Source organism: Phalacrocorax carbo, chromosome 1 (genome assembly GCF_963921805.1).
Source record: "Phalacrocorax carbo chromosome 1, bPhaCar2.1, whole genome shotgun sequence".
Lineage (NCBI taxonomy): Eukaryota > Metazoa > Chordata > Aves > Suliformes > Phalacrocoracidae > Phalacrocorax > Phalacrocorax carbo.
The window spans coordinates 117,712,758-117,732,260 of record NC_087513.1 but is presented as its reverse complement, the minus strand read 5'-3'; the positions used below and the strand labels follow the sequence as shown (position 1 = coordinate 117,732,260).

The following is a 19,503-nucleotide window of genomic DNA, read 5'->3' as shown; positions in this document are numbered from 1 at the left end:
AATAACTACATACCTGCCACCACTACTGAAGAAGTGTCTAATTACAGAAGGTGGCTGGCTGGTAAGATTCCTGCATTACCATAATGCTGTGTGATGGCACAAAGAGACCATCCACTTTCATAGGGGAAAAGCATGTTGGAAGTCTTTTGTCTTTCTGTGTAAGTGAAGATGTTGCATTAGTGGTTTTGTACATGTATGTTTATCATGATGCATACAATGTTCTGATGCTTTGTACAGCTCAGGAGAGTACAGTGTATGTGCTGAGTAAGGATTTGAGACAAGAACGTCTGCTGTCTTCCTGAGAAGTGTGAATGCTGGGCTCTTGATGAAGCCAGTCAGCTTGTTATTTGTGGGATGCCAGTTATTGTTTCTGGGGTTTGTTTTTCCTCTCCAGTTGCCATTTTGTCTATTGGTATGCTTTTATAAGTTCAAATTGAGATAAGGCTGGGAAGATGTAGGTAGCACTGTAAATAATTTCACTGCTGAACTAAGAAATTTTGTAAATATTTAAATCTAAGTCTTGCTTTTAGCCTAGTTGCATCTACATAGTCTTACAATAATTACGTGCATTTTGTTTGCTGTCTTTTTGTAACTGACATTGTAAGCTAGGACAGTTAGATTAGGATAATAATTCTTCATGAAAGACTGAATTTCAGATGCCAAGCCCATGAACTGAAGCCTAGATTCAGTGGAAGGTGGCAAGAAAAAGAGCATATCAATCCCTGAGCCTGTATAGTTTTCTTAATTATGGTAAATGTTGTATGAGTTAACCAGTCTACCAAAAGAAAAAAAAAAGGAAGGAGAAGGAAAAAAGTATTTTAAAAGTGTATCTTATGAGCCTAAACATACATGTAATATTTTGAGTGTTCAGATTGGACATGATGTTGAGGTTTTGACCACTTTTTTCTCCTAAGGTCTTGGGAAGTCTCTTTTAGCCTTGAAGTCTTTCAGAAGAAAAAGTTAATCCTTGTCAGTGATGTTGCCCATCAGCTTATTCTTGTTCTGTCATCTCATCTTATTCTTAAACTGTAGTATCTTTGAGACAGAAACCAATTCTACTGTATAATGAGTTGCATAATGAAGTCTCCTTCATAATTGAGAGAGCATAATTACTTTCTGCCTGAACTTCTTTTGCAGTTTTCAGTTGGAAAATATTTTCTAAATTCCTTGCTGTGAAGAGCAAGGTAATACTGTGTTTTGCTGACAAACAGCTGCTGTAGTTTGTTGCTGAGGTGATTTCATGTAATGAGTAGAAGTATGATGTTTCCCACTGAGCTTTCTTTCCTAGTTTCTGAATTCCAGTGTTTGCATGTTTCTAAATCCACACCAAAAAAATATGTACCTTTAAAAATTAAGGTGTTGAAAGTGCAAATATCTCAATTTATTCTCTTAAATAAAGTGAGATGCCTACATTTATAAAATGAAGAAGGGTATTCCTTAAGCAGAAGTGGAACCAGGCAAATGTTCAGGATGGAACATGCATACTACCATCACTAAATGCAATTGCACTAGAATTTTAGGTTGGCAGAAAGTAGTTGCACAGCTGGCATTTAGCCAGGGACCTAATATTACAGTTATGGAATATCATGCATCAGTTATGTCACAGAATAAAAATAGAATATTCAGCGTATTGCAATGCAGTTAACAGCAATGACTTCAAAGGGTATTTGCACTGTATTATGCCCATGATTGATAAATACTTAAAACTTCAAGAACTAAAAGTATCTTACAGCTCTGCAGAGAGGTGAACTTCTGTTCAGTTGTGTCTGTAATTTCACAGACTGCAGTGAGATTTAAGCATTTTTTGCAGTGACCATACATGTTTTTTGCATCAGTATATCGGGACTGGGTCGTATGTCTTGGAATGCACTTGAAATGTCTTGGGTGGTTGCAGATGTACTTGATCTCATTTGTGTCATTACAAGCGGAAGAAGTCAAAGTAATTCTTTCTAACTTGATTTAATGAGCATCAAAAGTAAATTTTGAAAAGGAAGAAGTGTCATGGAAGCTCACTGTTTTGATTTTTCAGCTTGAAGAAAATGATTGAACATTTGATTAGCTACCAAAGACCATATGCATTTAAAGGTGGGAAGGCCTGACAAAGTCAGTAGTTTCTTTTTTGCTTGTATATCTTTAATGTACAGTTTAGCTTATGTTGTTTTGCTGTAATCAATCTTGGATCTCTACTGCATGGATATGAGATCTGGATGCTGTATAGACACCACCTCCTTCTAAAATTTTCTGTGTACCTTGCCTTGCCTTGGATTATTAATCATAACAAATACTGTGGTTTTACTGTGCATCTGTTGCATGACCAGTGAAATATAAGTTGGCCTTGACATTCAGTAGATGGATGGAAAATGAAAGTCCAGGTGACTCCTGTACAGAGGCCTAGAACTAGACATGGTAATTTCCAAGTGCCCTGAAGCTGTTTCAACAGTGCTTTTCGGTGCATCGCAGTAGATGAGTTTTTGGTTAGAGCTGCTGTCAGACATTCATTGTACTCTAAGGCAAAGGCACAGCATATTTGAATGTGTGCAACATCATATTTCTAGAATATGATGCCTGTGGTTGTGGGATAATAAGAGGTTTTACATAAAACCTTTTCCTATAATAATTTTGCAGTCATTTGCACATCCGCTGTTTGATTTATTTCTCTGACACCCAAGTGCCTTCGTCCCCAGCCGTGGGATATGTAATAACCATGATAGTTACAGCTCAATCTTAGACCATCGCTCTATTGTCTCCGATTTTTAGAAATACATGTTGCTGATCTGTGTCCCCTGTGAGATTAGAAATAGTATGAACAGGCCTTCACTGCCTGTGCAAAATCAGAAGTGTAGAGCCCGAACAAAGCACGTCCTTCAAGTTGCTCCCAATGAGGGATTTTGGTGAACATGCAAAGCTCTTCATAACATCACATATGCAGAATAATAACACAGGGTAGTAGAACAGTAGTGCCCAATATATCTAAGTCACTAACTGTATCATTTTTCAGAAACGGCGCTAGTATGCTTTTTGTGCTTTTATAGCATCATCCATCTGTGGTTTTTGAAATGCTTTGCCAACAGTTATCATGTAGCTTTCCAAGATCTCTTAGAAACACTGTAGATAAATAGTGATTAAATGCATATTAACATAGGGAAACAGAACCACAAAAATTATGATTTTGCTTTGGATCCTGTAAAGGCATACATGAAAAATTGTTTATGGGAAGCTCCCATACTGTCAAAGTATGATTGAATAGCCAGTAGTGACTGTCTAGACAAATCAAATTGATTCTATCTAATAATAGTAGATTGAAACCAAAGTTATAACCATTCCTTGCATGCAATCTTAAATATTCAAAACTACTAGAAGACGAGGGCTTTGATCAAAATTTCAGTGTTATTTCCCCCACACTTTGAGTGACATAAAGTTTTTCTTACCAAGTGATACTGATAGTTTATCCTATGCAGCTTCTTGTTTCTTTTCTGTGATTAAAAAAAAAAGAATAAATTATTTTCTTTGCTTATGTAAGTGATGTCTAAACTGAACTCTGCTACGCCTATGCCATCCTCATATGATAGCCCAATACGCGTCCCTAACGCTGGGGTGGAAGAATGCTGGTCAAGACTGCACAGCTTTTGTGGCAACAGAAACTTAATCCCAGTGCGTCTGGGAAAGAGGCAGCCATGCGAACAGCTGCATTTCATGAGGCCTCATGGCAAACTGCCTTGCAGATAATGTTTTCACTGAGTTGCAAGACAACCAAAACCATCAAAATACAGTCCAGAGATATTAGTCAGCCATGCAAATAACTTTGTGTTCGTGTAGGAAGGCGCATCTATAATCATGTATTACTTCTTTCAGGTCCTTCAATTTACAGTGAATGCTGTTTAATTGGATTACCAAAAATTTGTCACTAGAAAAGGCCTGTGGGATTTTATTGATGTGTATGTGCACTGGCAACAAAAGGGGGGCTAAGGGAGCAACTTAATTTGACTGCAAACATTTTTTTTTTTCAGTTGCTAGAATGAGTTAATTTTTGTAAGCTTATGTACACCTACAGGATATTACAACCATTGTTTGGTCTTACTTTCCACAGTGTCTGCTCCGCCTGAAAATAACTGCGTAAGTTTTAGTGGGTTTTGCTTAATGGACAGATAATAAAGCGTTCTTCTGCTGTCACATTTTATATTTTATGATCTCTTTTCTAAAACTGAGTCATCTTTTCTTTGTATCCTGAAAGCTAATGAATACATGGAAATTCAATTATAGAAACTCTTCAATAACAAAAACAAATGTTCATGTCAGAGGAGGGATAGAGTGTGATAAATAATCAAATATGTATTTTATGTTAACGTCCAAGGACTATTTTTGACAGTAGGGTTTTAAAAAGGCATTTAAAATTGAGAACTTGACAATGCGTTTAATGATTTTGGGAGCCACCTTGCTTTATCTGATATTGGAATAGCTAATACAAGCTTTATTGCTTGAAATATGTAACTGGAGGGAAGAATTTTTTTACTATTAAAAAGGTTTATAGTAGCTTTTAAAAATGGATAGTCATATACATAATTTATTTAAAAATAAAAATATACTAATAGGCTATAAGCAAATGTAACTTGATAATAATCAACCATTCAGTTGCTGCATTTTATTTTTTTAAAATCTTTTCATCTTTTGTTCTTGCTAAACCACTGAGAATATCCAGGTAGTGTCACACTGTAAATACGTGCCTCATACTTTGAGAGTTACGCTCCTTTTGTTGTATTTGGCTTGCAGCGCTGCTTGTCTCAGCTTTCAGGATCTGTAGAACAAAAAACCCCACCGGAGAATTAGGTTCTGCCCTGCGTATTGACAGAGGTCTATGTGGATATGTCTGCATTTGATTTTGGAATGAATGTTCCATTTCTTGCTGCATAAGAGTATCTGATGTGTAAAAGTACTCTGCCGAGTTGAGCACTTAGCATATATCTCGCCTGTTAGTAAACTTCGGCTCTGCTTATGTTCTGATGTATAGCCATGGAATTAATGTAACACTGCTGCAACTTGATACCTGAAACAGTTTAGTCTCTATCCATGGGAAATGCCCCTAGAATACCAGAAAACCTGTGTGTTTATGATCTGAACATGTTCATGATAAGAACCCATATGTTGGGTGATAGTCAGTTCATTTACTGCTCTCTGAAGTCAGTTCTTTCTGTCTGTTCTGCTAATACTAGCAGGGGTTTTGTGTGAGAGAGAATCATTTCCCCGTGGTAGTTGGACTGCAAAGATAAAAGATGTGCAATTGCTGTCTGTGCCTTGTGTCTTACCTGTGCTTGGCTTTGTCAACCTATAGTACGTAAACTTCAGCCCCATTTGAATTTCTCTTGTTGAATCATTTGAGCACCCTTGTCACGTCTCAGAACCACAAAATGATGGTTCCTGGCCCGGGGTTTACAAATTGTGAATCAGAAAAAGACTTACAGGGACAGGATGACTGTGGGATGCTAGATTGAATGATAGTGAAAAGGATCTCAAAAGTGAACACAAGGAGCTTATATTTGCTGCAACAGAGAAATTATCCCATTAAAGAAAACAAGGGTGATAGGAAGATGGATTTTACAGGTTTATTCTGGATGGATAGGAATATAGTGTTCTGTTATGTTCAGTCTTACATCCATAGTTGAAAAGTCAAAATTATTTATGGAGTACTCGTTGAAAAAGCCACTTTTTAAAAAAACACCTGAAAGGAAAAGTATTTCCTCACCTTATTCTTTCTCAGTTATATTCAACACTAAATATATTGTGAAAGGTGGAGGAGACAGACAGCTGCAAACACTTGACATTTACAACTGCAACTTTATTAATTCTGTGAAGAGTTTCTTATTGAAATTCTGTTAGTGGAGAAAGGGAAAGGTGATCATTTTTTCTTTGGTGATCTTTCTCCTTTTAGATGCTTAACTCCTTAGTACCACAGCTGAAGTGTTTAAACACCCTTCTTAAAACTAAGATCCATGTGGAGTGTGTGTTACCAAAGATCTTCCAACTCTTAAAGCGAGTTATGACCTGTTGGATCTTTTATCCAAAATCCATGATCGTTTTACAGAATAGGTTTGCATGTTGCATTAGAGCTTCTTGGGCTTGGGAAGTAGCTCTGACTTTTCAAAAAATCCAAATGCTTTGCCTAGGAATGATACATTTAACATTAGCACTCAGAGTGCAAAGCAATTCCCTAAAATCACTTTATCTGGGCTAGTATACCAGTTATGGAATTGCTTTTTACCTTTTCTTGGAATAAAGGAATTTAAGGTGCTACAGCTAAGGCTGCTGTTTTAACTATAGCACAAAGAACCATTTAATTTACTTGCTTGTTTCCATTTGTACTGTATTTGTAGTTGTTCCTTTGTTAGTCATGGTTTAGTTTAATCTGCTTTGGGCAAAGTGGATGGGCATCTAAAGGGTTGTCGAAGATTACAGTTATTGATCTCCCTGCTTGGAGCTTCAGCATCTAAGATTGTATTTTCATTGTTGGATGTATGCGTTTTGAGAAGATTGCTTGTGTTTTTCTGATTTCACTTAAGCAATGTTCACGCTTATTTGTGTTGCATGTGACTTTAGCGGTTCTGCTGATTCACTTACTAGGCCAGACTGCTGAGGCTTCGTATCTGCCGATGCTTCAGAGCAACTCAGTAATTTTCATTTATAATTTGGATGACAGAATTGGGGATATAATTATCAAAAATTAAATTCTGTAGGGGGGAGCTATAAGGTTTTAGGAAGGTACGTTTCAAACTAAACAATCTTGATGATTCAAAGAATGGCCTGAAATAAATAGGATGTAGTTCTTTACTAGATAGAGTAATAAAGAGAGGCAAATCATTAAATGAAGATAGGGTGGTTGGATATCAGTTTTCAAGAGAGGTTCTGGAAGTTTGAGTCAGCAGCTGAATATAGGTTAAAAAAGAAGTCTTACTCTTGTAAGAAAGGAGGTGAGGACTGAGACGGAAATTCATACAAAAGTGCTTAAAAATGTGCTACATGTAAAATATACAGAGTAATCCTTCCAGTTCTGCTCAACACTGGGAGTGTTTAACTGGAGTTATTGGTCCAGTTTTCAGCACCAGGCTTCAAAAGGTGTGGATTTGCTGGGCACAGTACAAAGCAGAGAAAAGGGAATAGTTCAGGGTCTAGGAAATGTGACTCCTTAGATGGGGAGAATGCAATATGAAAGAACTATGTTTCTTTCATCAAAAGAAGACAAGACGGGTGTGAAGAAACCTTTACTAATGTCAGTGGTCCTTTATGGAAAGAAAATTAATACGCATTTCTCCATTTTCAGTGGGTATGGGGCAGCGTTTGAATGCAGAAATACAGATGCAGTAATTTTTCCTTTAAAACTGCTAAAGAGAGGTAGTTTGCCTAAGCAAGCTGTCGTTTCTCCATCATTGCCAATTTTTATGAATAGTCCAGAAAAAGTTTTACCAGACACAGAAGAGGAAGGCATAAAGCACTTGAGGTTCCTTCCAACCCTCTGTGTCTGTGTATAAAATTGTATCTTCAAGTTATACTGTAGCTGTTAGCACTGACCTGTTGTTAGAGTAGGGTTTCAGCTTACTTCCGTGCAGCTGAGGCTCGTTGTGCCATGATTACAAATCTGGGTGCTGGAATATAGCCTTCTGCTAGTGGGGTGGATTTTTACGTTGCACAAATGTGCTAACTACTGATGTTTTTCTCCACATACACATTTTATTAATTTCTATTTCTGAGCATTTTTGCGTAGTACCATGTATATGTCAGTGCTCATGCTTCCCATTTAAGACATTCTTCCCAGTCCATTTTTTTCATTCTCCAGAGCCAAAGGAATTATTTTCTACAGACCACCCTAACTTTGGATAAAAACTTACTGTTTCATTTAAAAGTAAATACCACCATGTCTGTCTCACAATTTCGGCTTGCTTAGTGTTAAGTACTGCTAAGAGTCACAGTATCATATAACTAATCCTCCAAGTCTTCCTCCTTCTCTTTGATGCTTGCTTCTATTGCATGTGATCCAAATGGTTCTGCTCATTCACTTACTAGCCCAGAACACCTCTGCTAAGGCTTCACATTTGACTAAGCTTTAGTACAACTCACTTCAAGTGTCAGGGTCTACTGAACACCTGTTTGGTAGAAATGTGTCAGTAAAGCTGAATGAGAAAGTTTCTTTTCTATGCCTGTATTTTGCTTTCGCTTTACAGCTAAAGAATGCACAAAAAAATTAGGTGAAGTAGGACCCAGAGGCCAGTCAGGAGGTTCAGAAATTATTTATGACGGATTTCAACTACTACTCTGTGAGTACTGATTACATATCCGACAAGCAAATGCAAGAATGCCATGTCATCAAACACATGCACTGAGAGCTAGTCATGGACAACAGGACTTGTGACCAGTTCCTGGCTGTTGAGATACAACAACAGAGTAGCGCTGCAGCAGAGTTGGGTCCCAGAGTTGGGAGAAATGGCAGAGCGTGAGGCATCTTACGGTTTTCTTTGGTTTTCATACAAGAAAGTGGAAACACTCTTTATAGCAATACACAGTTAGAATTTGACATGTTATATTTTTCAGTATTTGCAAGTAATTCCTGAGTTTACTAAGGTAATGCAAGAATGAAAGGCATTTTTCCTTTGACGATATTTGGTATATTCAGACTTCATCCACCATGTACAAATGTCAGTGGTCGCTGCTCAGAAAAGTGGCAAGGTGCCAAGATCTAAGTACAGATTTACCTGGGGACCTATATGGTTTCTTGCCCCCAAGCAATTGCTGCTTAAGCAGCAGGCATGACCCGCATAAATGATTCAGGATGGTTGTGCAGCCCTCCCCACTTGGTTGTCAGCTCCCTCCAGTTCAGGGCTTTACCATTCATCCATCTCTTATGGTAAGAGGTATTTGTACGTATTTTACTGTCTTAAACTGGGCATTCCTTTGAACTTTACAGAAGTAGGAAGTTTCTGCTGTTCTTGGATTTGAAGAATTTGAAGTAACAAGGCTACATGGGGACCTTTGGTTTTTCTCCTACTCACCCTAACAAAAAGAATCCACTGTTCTGGGATTTGAGTATCAGCTACATTTTGTGTTGAGTCTGTGGTTAAAGTCTACATTATGATGACTGTTTCTGGAGTCTACAGAGGATGCTGTGGCCAGCATAAAGTAACTTCCTTATTTTGAAATCCATTCTTAATCACCCATGAAATTAACTATTGGATTCTGCCTTCAAGTTGGCACAGTCTAATAGTAGAGGTTTTAAAAATATTTAACAACATATTTGGAAACAGAACTTTTCTGTTCTTTATTTATATGTTTTTGGATGTTGGCTCTTGCATGAGAAAAGAGCTGTATGCTTTAATACTGAATTTAGAAATCTTGTGGTTTCTGCTGGCACTCTGAGGGAGCAGCTAGTGTAAGACTCTGGTACCTGATGAGAGCATTTTTGTGTTTTAATTATTAGACTCATGAATACAGAGCAAACTGAGTTCAGCTATTGTGTTTATTGCCTTTTTTTTATTCACCATTAAAAAAACAAAAAGGCAATATTTTTTCTGGGTTGCTATCTCTTAACATGATCTGCAACTTGAAATCAGAAAAAAGTATCATCAGTTCTTTCTTCGGACAGGAAACAAGGAATTGCAGGGAAATTCTGTTTAGGGATGTTGAAGTGTAATGTTCAGGATTTATAATCCAGCTCAATACTTCATTTCAAGTCAGCTCAACAATGAATTGGAAGTGCATATAGGACTTTTATGCCTCACAAAGGTTCTGGTTAGGATAGCCCATGTTGCTACTCTGGTTGATAGGCCAGACTCCTCATCCAAAAATGCATCCCCTAGGAAGCATTGCATGGCTTAACAAAGGGGAACCACAAGTTAGATGGCAAATGTAGCTCCTTACAGAACCTGAGTCTTCAGGGAGGAACTGAGGGATGCAAAAACCTGGTTGTGGTACCATGGGCAGATACCTTTTAAAGTTTAAACAATTCAAAACTTTAGCATTTCCATATATTTGATGCAACGTATATGTTTGGCTAGGCTGAAAATGCCTCCAAAAAGTGTTAAGTGTTTCAGAGGAATAATGGCAGCGTTTCAAACAAATTAATTCCTCCTTCTGTTAGAGAACAGTGGTTTTTCTGAATCTGTATTTTCTATGAAAAATTATATATATGGAAAACACCCGATCAGGTCTAATAATGCCTTTTAAAAAAGAGTAGTCCAAGCTTTACTTCCTAAACAAAATATTTCAAACGATAACTAAAATTTTAGATCTCAATTTCCATTATCTAAGAATTTCTTCAAAAAATGGCTCTCACTAGGACACTTTTTCTTTAAACAAAAAAATACCTTTTTTTCCCAGGTTCACATTAAATTTTTCCTTTTGTATTAATCTCTTCCATTATAATTAAGAAATTTCTAGATGCTACACATCTAGGGTTTTTTAGTAAAGAAGGAAAAAAAACCTGACATTTTTGTCTGTGGGCGTTTTGCAATTAAATTCTGGGCTTATTGACATTGAAGGAATACAGTGCTTTTGATTGCTTTTGCATGGCAAAAACACGTTAGTAATAACTTTTTTCAAAGATTTTGTATTTCATAGCGCTTAATGGAAAAAAAGACATGCAAGTGAAATAATTGTGCTTTACCAGTCAGTTTATGAAGCCACAGTTGCTTTATAATAGTTGTAACACCTGGTCAAAATTATGAAGATTTGATTTAATGCCAAGTAACGTGACAAATTACCATCTTCATGATGATGCTTGTAACATACATTGTACAATGTACCCCATCTCATAGAAATAAGAATATGACAAAGCGTTCAGAACTTGCAAGAAGCCTTGTTTGTATTTTTAAATTACACGGTGAGAGAGGCACGTGGAAATTTTAAAATTGAGACGCATGCTTTTGGCCAAGAAGAAGAGTGGCAACAAAGAAATTTGCATGAAATTTTAGTTAATTGTTTTTGACATTAAATATATTTTTCAGAAAGAATGTTAAACTAAACAACTGGTCACCCAAAGGTGAAATCTGCTCTGTAGACCACAAGAAATGTCAAACAATGTAAAAATGTGTTACCTCCTGTTTTAGTGTAGGAAAACTACTGAGTGTACCTTTAGAAAGAGGAGAAAAAACAAAATTATTTTTCATTTAGCATTGGATTAGGAAGACTAGAAATTTGCTACATCTTTAGGTTTATAGCACAGTACCATTATCATAAACCACCAGGGCCTAAATTTGGAGCACAATATATGTTGCAGGCATAAAATAAAAGAAACAAAAGCAAATCACAGAGAAAAAGTCAAAGGCTTTTAGAGTATGCTCTTAGCTATAAGTTACTTCTGTGATTTAAAGTATGATTGGTTTTGATGAAAATTTCAATAGTAGAAGGATAAAGGAAGAATTATGAATATAAGGAAAATAAGTGTATTTGCTAAATTTTGAGGTCTTCTGCAATTACTTGGCAAGGAATGGATGGCTTTTTATTGAAATGCTTTAATTTTTCCCAGTTTGCAATGGAAAGCTCTGTGAAGTATGTGGGGAGGGCAGTTAGTTTCTGCTTACAGAGAATTCTTTTTCATGCTCACTTTAATTTACACGATATGTCCAGTGTCTTTTGTTCTACATTAACCCTAACTGTTTGAGTGGCTACTTGGGAATAACTTCATCACTTCTGTGGTGGAACGTGGCAACTGTTTAATACCCTGTATGATTTAAGACAGGAAATGAAGTGCTGTCCTAGTAAATTGCAGAGAAATTTTCGCAAGGAAATGTAATTACCCGGACTAGAAATTGGCCAGAATATCAAGGTAAAATTGCTGCGTATGCAAAAAGTTCTGGTTTGCTGTTTTATCTGAGAGGTGACTTTAAGTAATATTGTGTTAATCCAGAATCACGATGGTTTACTTTTGAGATCCTAATGCTTGCGATGCCTCACACTGTAAGTTAGTGAATCTAATGCTTATTTAGGATAGATTTGCCACCTCACTGAAATGGTGTTGTTTCTTGCCATACTGTAGAGGGTTACCTTAAGGTTTCCCTCTCAGACAGTGGCCAAACTTGTACACTCTTATCTAATGAAGTGTGATGAAATTACTGTTAAAAGTGACATCACTACAGGCTGCATTGATCTTATGTTTTAAATTTTTTATAGCCTCCATACCGTGCTTTACTTCGGACAAGAGTGGTTAGATCTGGTTTTGATCAATAAGTTTATAACTTTTTATTCCACCCTGAAGATTCTATTCTTAACATGTTATGATAAATATGTTTCACTGCATTCCAGTAACTATTCTGTTTCTTAAATCTTGGCACTGGAGTTCATTTTTTTAATGAAATCTGTTTCATTTCTGTTTTCTTACGTTAACTTTTCAGTATGCTTCAGGTAGCTTTTTCAAATAAAGTCATGAGTTGAAAAGATTACTTATCATAGGAAAAAATCAAGTAAATTGTTCAAAACAGTAGAGGTTTTTGCTTTTCAAACCAAAAATCGAAACAACTTAAACTCCTAAACTCTCCTCACATCTCCCTTGGGAACTCCCTCCTTTACTGTAACTTTGTGGTCTTGATGATATTCACAGAGAAGCTGATTTACTGAATAAAGAAGTTCTTTAAGTTTTCAGTTTTGGAACATTACCAGTGTGTCTGAACCCAGGTTTCAAATTTTACTGGCATTTTGTTGGCAAACCAATTTTTTGGAGTCCTTTCTTATTTGGGTATGTTTCCTGACACCTTTGGCTGTATGGTACTGTGTTTAAAATTCTCTTTTTCTTTTTTCAAGAAGAAAAGCCTATAAACATATACAAAGGACTAATTATAAAATATCTGGTATAAAAATAGAGAGACAAGAAAATTACCAGCTGAAAAATGCAGTGAGCAGAAAAAATGAGCATTTAATGGTAGAGTTTTACCCAGCATGTTCCACAGGCCTGATTCTCAAAGCAATTCCAGAAGCAAAGCATGCTATTCAGAGGCCGTAGTACGGTAATTTAAATCAAGCATAAGTACATAGGTGGTGAGAAAGAGGTGGTTTAGTCTTCCCTTCTATCCACTGTCCTCTTTTACTGTTGCTTCCCTTTCGCCAACAGCAGTGTTTATTTATGGTGAACCAGATAAGAGCATTGATCCAGCTGAAAGATAACTCACATAACTTTGCCCGACTTACAGTCTTCACATATATTGCAGTTTTGTTGAAACTATACTGTTGTTAGTGCACTGCTCTCAGAGACTAACCAACTAGCCGAAGTATATATAAGTTGCTAACCTATGTCATTCATAGCATCAGTAGATTATTCCGTGCTGAAAATGCCATGACTAGTATAGGACAATCTCCTTTTTGTAGTATTTATTGAAGTAAGGTACAAGAAACTAGCAGTCCAAGGTTACAGTACTTTTTTAGTTTTCAACAAGTCTTGAACATTGTAATCCCTTAACACTTTTTCTTACTGATGTAGGACTTTAATGTACCTAAGGAGTTCAAAGAGAATTTGACACTAAGCGGTCCTTTCCATACTAACATTGCTATAGAGAAACCCACTATAAAGTAAAAGAAGCTATGAATTTTTGCAATAGAACAGAAGAGTGCATTCATGTAATAGTATATTCTGGCACATATTTTGCCTGCTGGATATAGGCAAACTTACAACAGTGCAGAGCTGTAAGATTCCTATCAGTTAAATAAGCCTCAGTAGGATTAACAGTTTAGGTATTCTTCTACCTCTCTCAGCTGTGGGAGTCAGTCTTTTGGGAGCCTGCATATTGCACCTGGTCGCATATAAAATACTGCATGGAAAGTGGGTGATGGATAAAATTAAATATTTAGGCTAGTAAGGAAGTGTGAAAATGACTTTAATCTAGGATCCTACTTGGGATAGGGGATTCCAGTGAACAGCCTTTGGGCCAAATTGCTAATTCAGTAATTAGTAGATAATGGCTAGTTTCTGACAGATTTCAACCAAACTTAAAGGACAGCTAGAAACACCAGAGGTACATTTCCTGGAGTCAAAGAATCATTCAGATTGGAACAGATCCCTGAAGGTCTCCAGTCCAACGTCCTTCTTTTAAGCAGGGTCAACACTGAATTCAGACCAACTTGCTCAGGGTTTTTTGCAGTCATATCTTGAAAAATCTCCAAGGACAGAAGTACTCCACAGCCTCTCTGAGCATCCTATTCCAATGCTTAGTTGTCCTCATAGTTCAATGTCATTCACAAACTTGTCTATGTGCATGCCGTTTCCTCCTACAGGTCATTGGTAAAGATACTGATAATAAATATGATAGATCTCAGGATAAACCCCTGAGGAACTGCACTTGTATCCAGGCTACAGGTAGAGTACAAACCATTACTTTTCAGTCTCAGAATCCAGACACTGTTTGGTCATCTGGTAGTGCATCCATCTAGACAACAATGGCCAAACTTGGATACGAGGGTGCAATGAAAGACCATCTTGAAGGCAGTTGCAACGTTTGCCCTTCTCCATTCATCTGGGACTTCCCCTGATCTCCATGACCATGATGATAGGAAACAGCCTTGAAGTGCCACCAGCCAGCTCTCTCAGCACTCTCAGATGCATCCCTTCTGTTCTCATGGACTGGTATGAGTCAAGATTTCTCAAGAGATTATGAGATCAATCCTTTCCTAGTGTTCATATTTCCTCTTCTCCTTGAACCCTGTCTGTATGTGTAAAGGCTTGGGAGACCTTGTTGATGAAGACTGGGGCAAAGCATGCATTAACTCAGCTTTATGTGTGTCCACTGTGCTTTTGACTCAGTCAGCTGCAAGCCCATATTTCCCTTGTTTATTCTTATCATGTAGCAGTAGAAGTTCCGGTTGCCATGTTTCTTGCCAATCTCTACTATAGCTGAGCTTCAGCTTTCCTGACATCATCCTTGCTTGTCTGGACAGTGTTTATCCAATTCTCCTTTGTAGCACTTCTCCTTGCTTCCAACTCTTTTGTACATTGTTTTTACAGTCATTAATTCCCTTTTTAGCCAAACCAGACTCCTTGTCCATCAACTTAATTTCCTCAGTATTGTGATGGAACATTATTTTGTCTGCAGGAGGTTGTCTTTAAAGACCAGGTCTGTTGAGCTCCCTTGCCCTTCCAAGCTGCCTCTCATAAGATCCCATCTATCAGGTCCCTGAATAAGCTGAATTCTGCTCTCATGAAATCCAGGGTTTGTACTCTGTTACTTAACTTCCTCATTCCTCTCAGGATCCTGAACAGCATTGGTTCATGGCTGCTACGGCCAAAGCTGCCACAGATTACCACCTCCCTAATAAGCTCTCCCTTATTTGTGGCAGATTGAGTCGATCACTCCAGTCAATCATCTGGTATTTGCGTTAAGAGCTTGTCCCTAGCATCCCCACACGTCACCTGGATTGCTTGCATCGCACCTTGTTTGCCTTTTAGCAGATACTGGGAGATGGGAGTCTCCCATAGGAATCAGGATCTGTGATCTGCAGATGTCCTCACATTGCTCAAAAAGACTTTTTCCATTTCTTCCTTCTGATTAGGTGGCCTGTAGCAGAATCCCATCATGATGTCGTTCTTGGTGGCTTCTCTGATCGTAGCCCACCAGCTCTCAGTCAGTCTACTGCCTGTTTTAGAGAAGACCTTCATATCTTTGAGCTCCTACAGGTATTCATGGTCTCGTGAAAACAGGCTTCCATGTAGGAGAGAGAGGCCCAGATCAGTGCTGCCACCAAGGATTCGGCAGTGTGGACTCGAGAGTTACCTATTGTGCTTGGCCAGCACGCCCTCTGGCAGGCCGTTCACCACACAGAGCTTGGAATCAGACACAGCATCGTGCAGTTGAGGGCTATGAAAAGGAGGTGGAGAGCAATGGAGGAAAGTTTAGGAAAAATATTAGTAGGCACCCTGCACATTTTGAAATTGGACATAATGGACAGAAACAGTGGATATGAAGTAACAAAGCAAGTGTTCAGGGCACCTTTTTGTCCAAAATAATACAAGAAACTGGTCAGAAGGCATGTTCCTTTCCATTTGACTGAAAACGGAAAGGTTTTTTTAATGTCACTTTTATAATACTCTATAAACAAGCTATTCGAGAGTGAGATTTTCAGACAAGGAACTAGAAGTGAAAGGAGAAATCTGTTCATAACTTACCCTCTTGTGCCCAGGTATTCTAACATCTGGAATGTAATGCTGCTTGTTGTAATACCTCTGCAATACCGTAACACAGCAGGATGCATTAATGAGAGTTTCAACCTAAAACCCACAACATCAATGAAATTTATAGTTGTCAGGCCGTTAACATTATTCAAACATAGTTTTTGTGGTTTCAATTCCTGTTTTACGTTCGTGTAGGAAGAAAAGTCATTGTGTTGACTAGCTATGAAGACAGAGTCCTCCTTAGACTTGAAGTTTCTATAAAACAATTAAGTATTGTTTATTACTTTTGACAGCATTCATAGTATGCACTACAGGGCAGGGGGAGGGTATCTGTATAAAAAACTGTGCTAGAATCTCTCTCTTAATATTGAAGCTGGTTTAATATTCTTGAATACTGAAAGTGCCTTGCTCACGTTTTAGACAATACCACAAAAATGTTCAAAGCAGAAAAGAAAAATGTTCATAAAATTGTAGTATCATCTTCTACGGTTAAATAGGTGCCATCTGATAGTCTTCCTGATGGGTAGATCTGCCTTCAGACGTTTCATGTTCCCCTACTCTTGTATCTCAGTGTGGTCTCTTGACTTAATATGTAGAGCAAGTTAGTTAAAGAGCACAAAAAAAGAGCAGAGTATTTCTTGAAGGCAAAAATTTGGGGGGGAAAATGTGGTGAGCACTATGATTGAGTTGCTCTGCAGAAAAATGAAATCGTTAAATCTGCAACTGATTAAGTTGAAAGAAAAGAAGGGAAGTCAGTATGTAAAAAAGTGCACGTACAGTTACTTTTTCTGGTAAGGAAAATGCAAGTTGTTTCTCCCAGAAAAAAAACTAACAAGCACACACAATTTACAAAGCTCTGAAGTCGGGGGGGAGTGTGTGCGCAGTTGGGTGGGGTTTTTTATTATCATAGGCCTCATTGTAATTCCAGCACAATCTCAGGAAGTAGTAAAAATAAATCTATCTGCCTCTTGCTGTATCAGTCTGGGTATTAACAACTTCCCCATGTTGTGTCCGGTAAAGAATTTCTTCGTGGCCCTTAAAAGTACAAACTCAGTCTCTGCATTGAATATGTTTTTACCTGCTGCCAAGCCTCTAATAGCTACATTTGTACATTCTGTTAATGATATATCTTTGTTCTAGAAGCCTGTGTTTTGGATTCCTAATTAAAATTTTTTCCTGCTCTGATTATTTTCCTCCCGTCATAGCAGCACATGACTTCTTTTTTTCCTATTTAAAAACAAATACGTAAATGGAGAAGTAGCAGAAATCAGTGTATTTCAACAAAGCCTGTAATCTCTTCCTAACTGTGCTTCCAGATCTAAATTAGATTTTTCATGTTGCAAAACCAGCAACTTGGTGTTGTAACAGAAATCATGCTGTTCCCAGAAGACAGGGCTGAAGCCTCATGGACGTAAAGAGCTGCAGAAGATTTTCCCCTAGGTCCCAGCATAAGAGGCTTATTTTTAATGTTAAAGATTGGTGGTAGATGGGTGAGCCTGGTCTCAGTTTGTAATCCATAGGGTCCAAAGGAAAGAATTACTCAGCTGTATTTCACGTGAACTGGAAGGGGACTGGCAAAGAGATCTTCTGGCTATTGCTCTTTGATGACATCTCACTGATTCAGGAGTAATGTGGGAAAACATTGTGGAGCCTGTTACAGTTTCTGTCAGTTTGGGTTCAAGTATTTCCAACTAGTGAAGGCATTCGTGGTCCAGACTTTGCTTGGGCCCTCCAAGAACCTCCCATTTTGATCGTCATGAAAGCAAGTCAGCCATTTGAAAGATGTTCTGAAACCTTGGGGATCCTAACTGGCATTTTGCTACCGATGCAGCCCCAAGAGTTACTGAATGCCTTGCTTTTCAACCTGTAAAGCAGGCGGGGTGGAGAGTTCCTTAGCTTGTCGCCTGCCTAAAGAGGAGTGTCAGTGAGCAGCGGGGGGCACGTCTGCGTGCAGCTGGTATCTGCAGCCCAGTGATACTTGCTTGACTGCAGAACTTGAAAGACCTTTCATACGTATCTGAAATTCAGAGGAAATAATATGGATTATACTCTTTGCTGATTTGGACTGCACTTATCTCCAAGACAAGATCACTTTTATGTGAATGAACAATGTGATATTTGTGCCCATATTAGAAGTAGGTTTGCAGGCTGTAAATCACTTTCTGGGTTTACCTTGCTGGCAACATCTTGAATATCTGTTTTATCTGTTGAATAACTCTTCCTGAAAATGTGAAATGGAGGACAATCGTAGTACAGTTCAGATCTGTTCTAAAGTGGCTTGAACGAAGTTCTCACAGTAGGGTTTTTTTCTTCTTTTTCTCAAGTCTAGCATTGACTCATTTGGTGGTGTTAAAGTGCACTTTCTACTTATCCCCGGAGGAGAGTTAGTATTCTTTTAAGTGAAACTATTTTAAAAGCAGAACACAAGCCTAAAATAAGCCAGTGTTCTCTAGAGTTCTCAGAAGGTGTAGATTTATTTACTGTAGTTAAATCATAATTAGTTCTCAGGGGATAGTGTATCTTTTAAACTGCTTTATTGCCACCATATTGGTTTTCTAAATAATCAGAAACTGCTGCTCTTATATTCTGTAGTATGAACAAAAATTTGCTGTAAGTAGAAACAAATGTCTAGAATTGCTAGTTGTCACTTACTGAAGATAGTGACACGCAAAAAATAAGCACTTCAAGAAAATGTGAGGAAATACAAACCGTATGTTATCAGAAGGCACCTTAAATGAACTGTGGCTATAACTTTTTCCAGCATAATAGATCTAGTAATGTTTTACATGATCGTTTTTCAGTTAATCTTTTTTTAATATTCTAATGCTTTTTGGTCAAGAATAAATGTTAACTGAAAACGAATAAATGGTAGTGCAATGTTAACATAAAATACTACCTGATATTTAAGCCTAGATTTTCATGAATGTAGCTGAGTGTTCCAGCTGATAAGCATGGTTTTTTTTCCCCCCCCCTAATTGGCAGGTTAATGTTTGAGTTGCCTGAGGAGATGGGTTTAATAGCAATTGCGGTTCGACAAACACAAGGGAAAGGTGAGTAAGTTTCCTTCTAGTGCCAATAAATGCATATTAAACATATGAAATAGGACATTTTAATGTGACCTAGCTGCCCTAAAGATGCATTAGGAGTATTTTTTATAATATAATCTATAGAATCTATACAATCTGTAGAATCATCGTGTCCTCTTCTCCTCCCGCTTGTGGATTCAAACTCAAAACCTAAGTTAATAGAAACCAAAATAAACATTTGCAGGACGTTTGGTGGCTTTTTCAGAAGTGATTTAGTGGTCTAGTTTCTGCCAAAAGTCTCCCCAGTGATGGAAACTGCCGTCACTACATTTAGTGTAATACCAGTCA

General features: G+C 37.7%; 1 protein-coding gene across 6 annotated transcripts in view; it reads left to right on the top strand.

Moving 5' to 3' along the window:
* Positions 1-19,503, top strand: part of HLCS (holocarboxylase synthetase) — a 128,904-nt gene that overhangs the window by 96,384 nt on the left and 13,017 nt on the right. For all 6 annotated transcript variants that reach the window (XR_010376048.1, XR_010376050.1, XM_064471600.1 and 3 more), the window contains exon 7: positions 19,112-19,179. Coding sequence is in view for 4 of the 6 variants with exons in the window: in XM_064471600.1 (XP_064327670.1) it covers positions 19,112-19,179 (68 nt within the window). In the remaining 2 variants the exon portion in view is untranslated. The remainder of the gene's footprint in view (positions 1-19,111; positions 19,180-19,503) is intronic.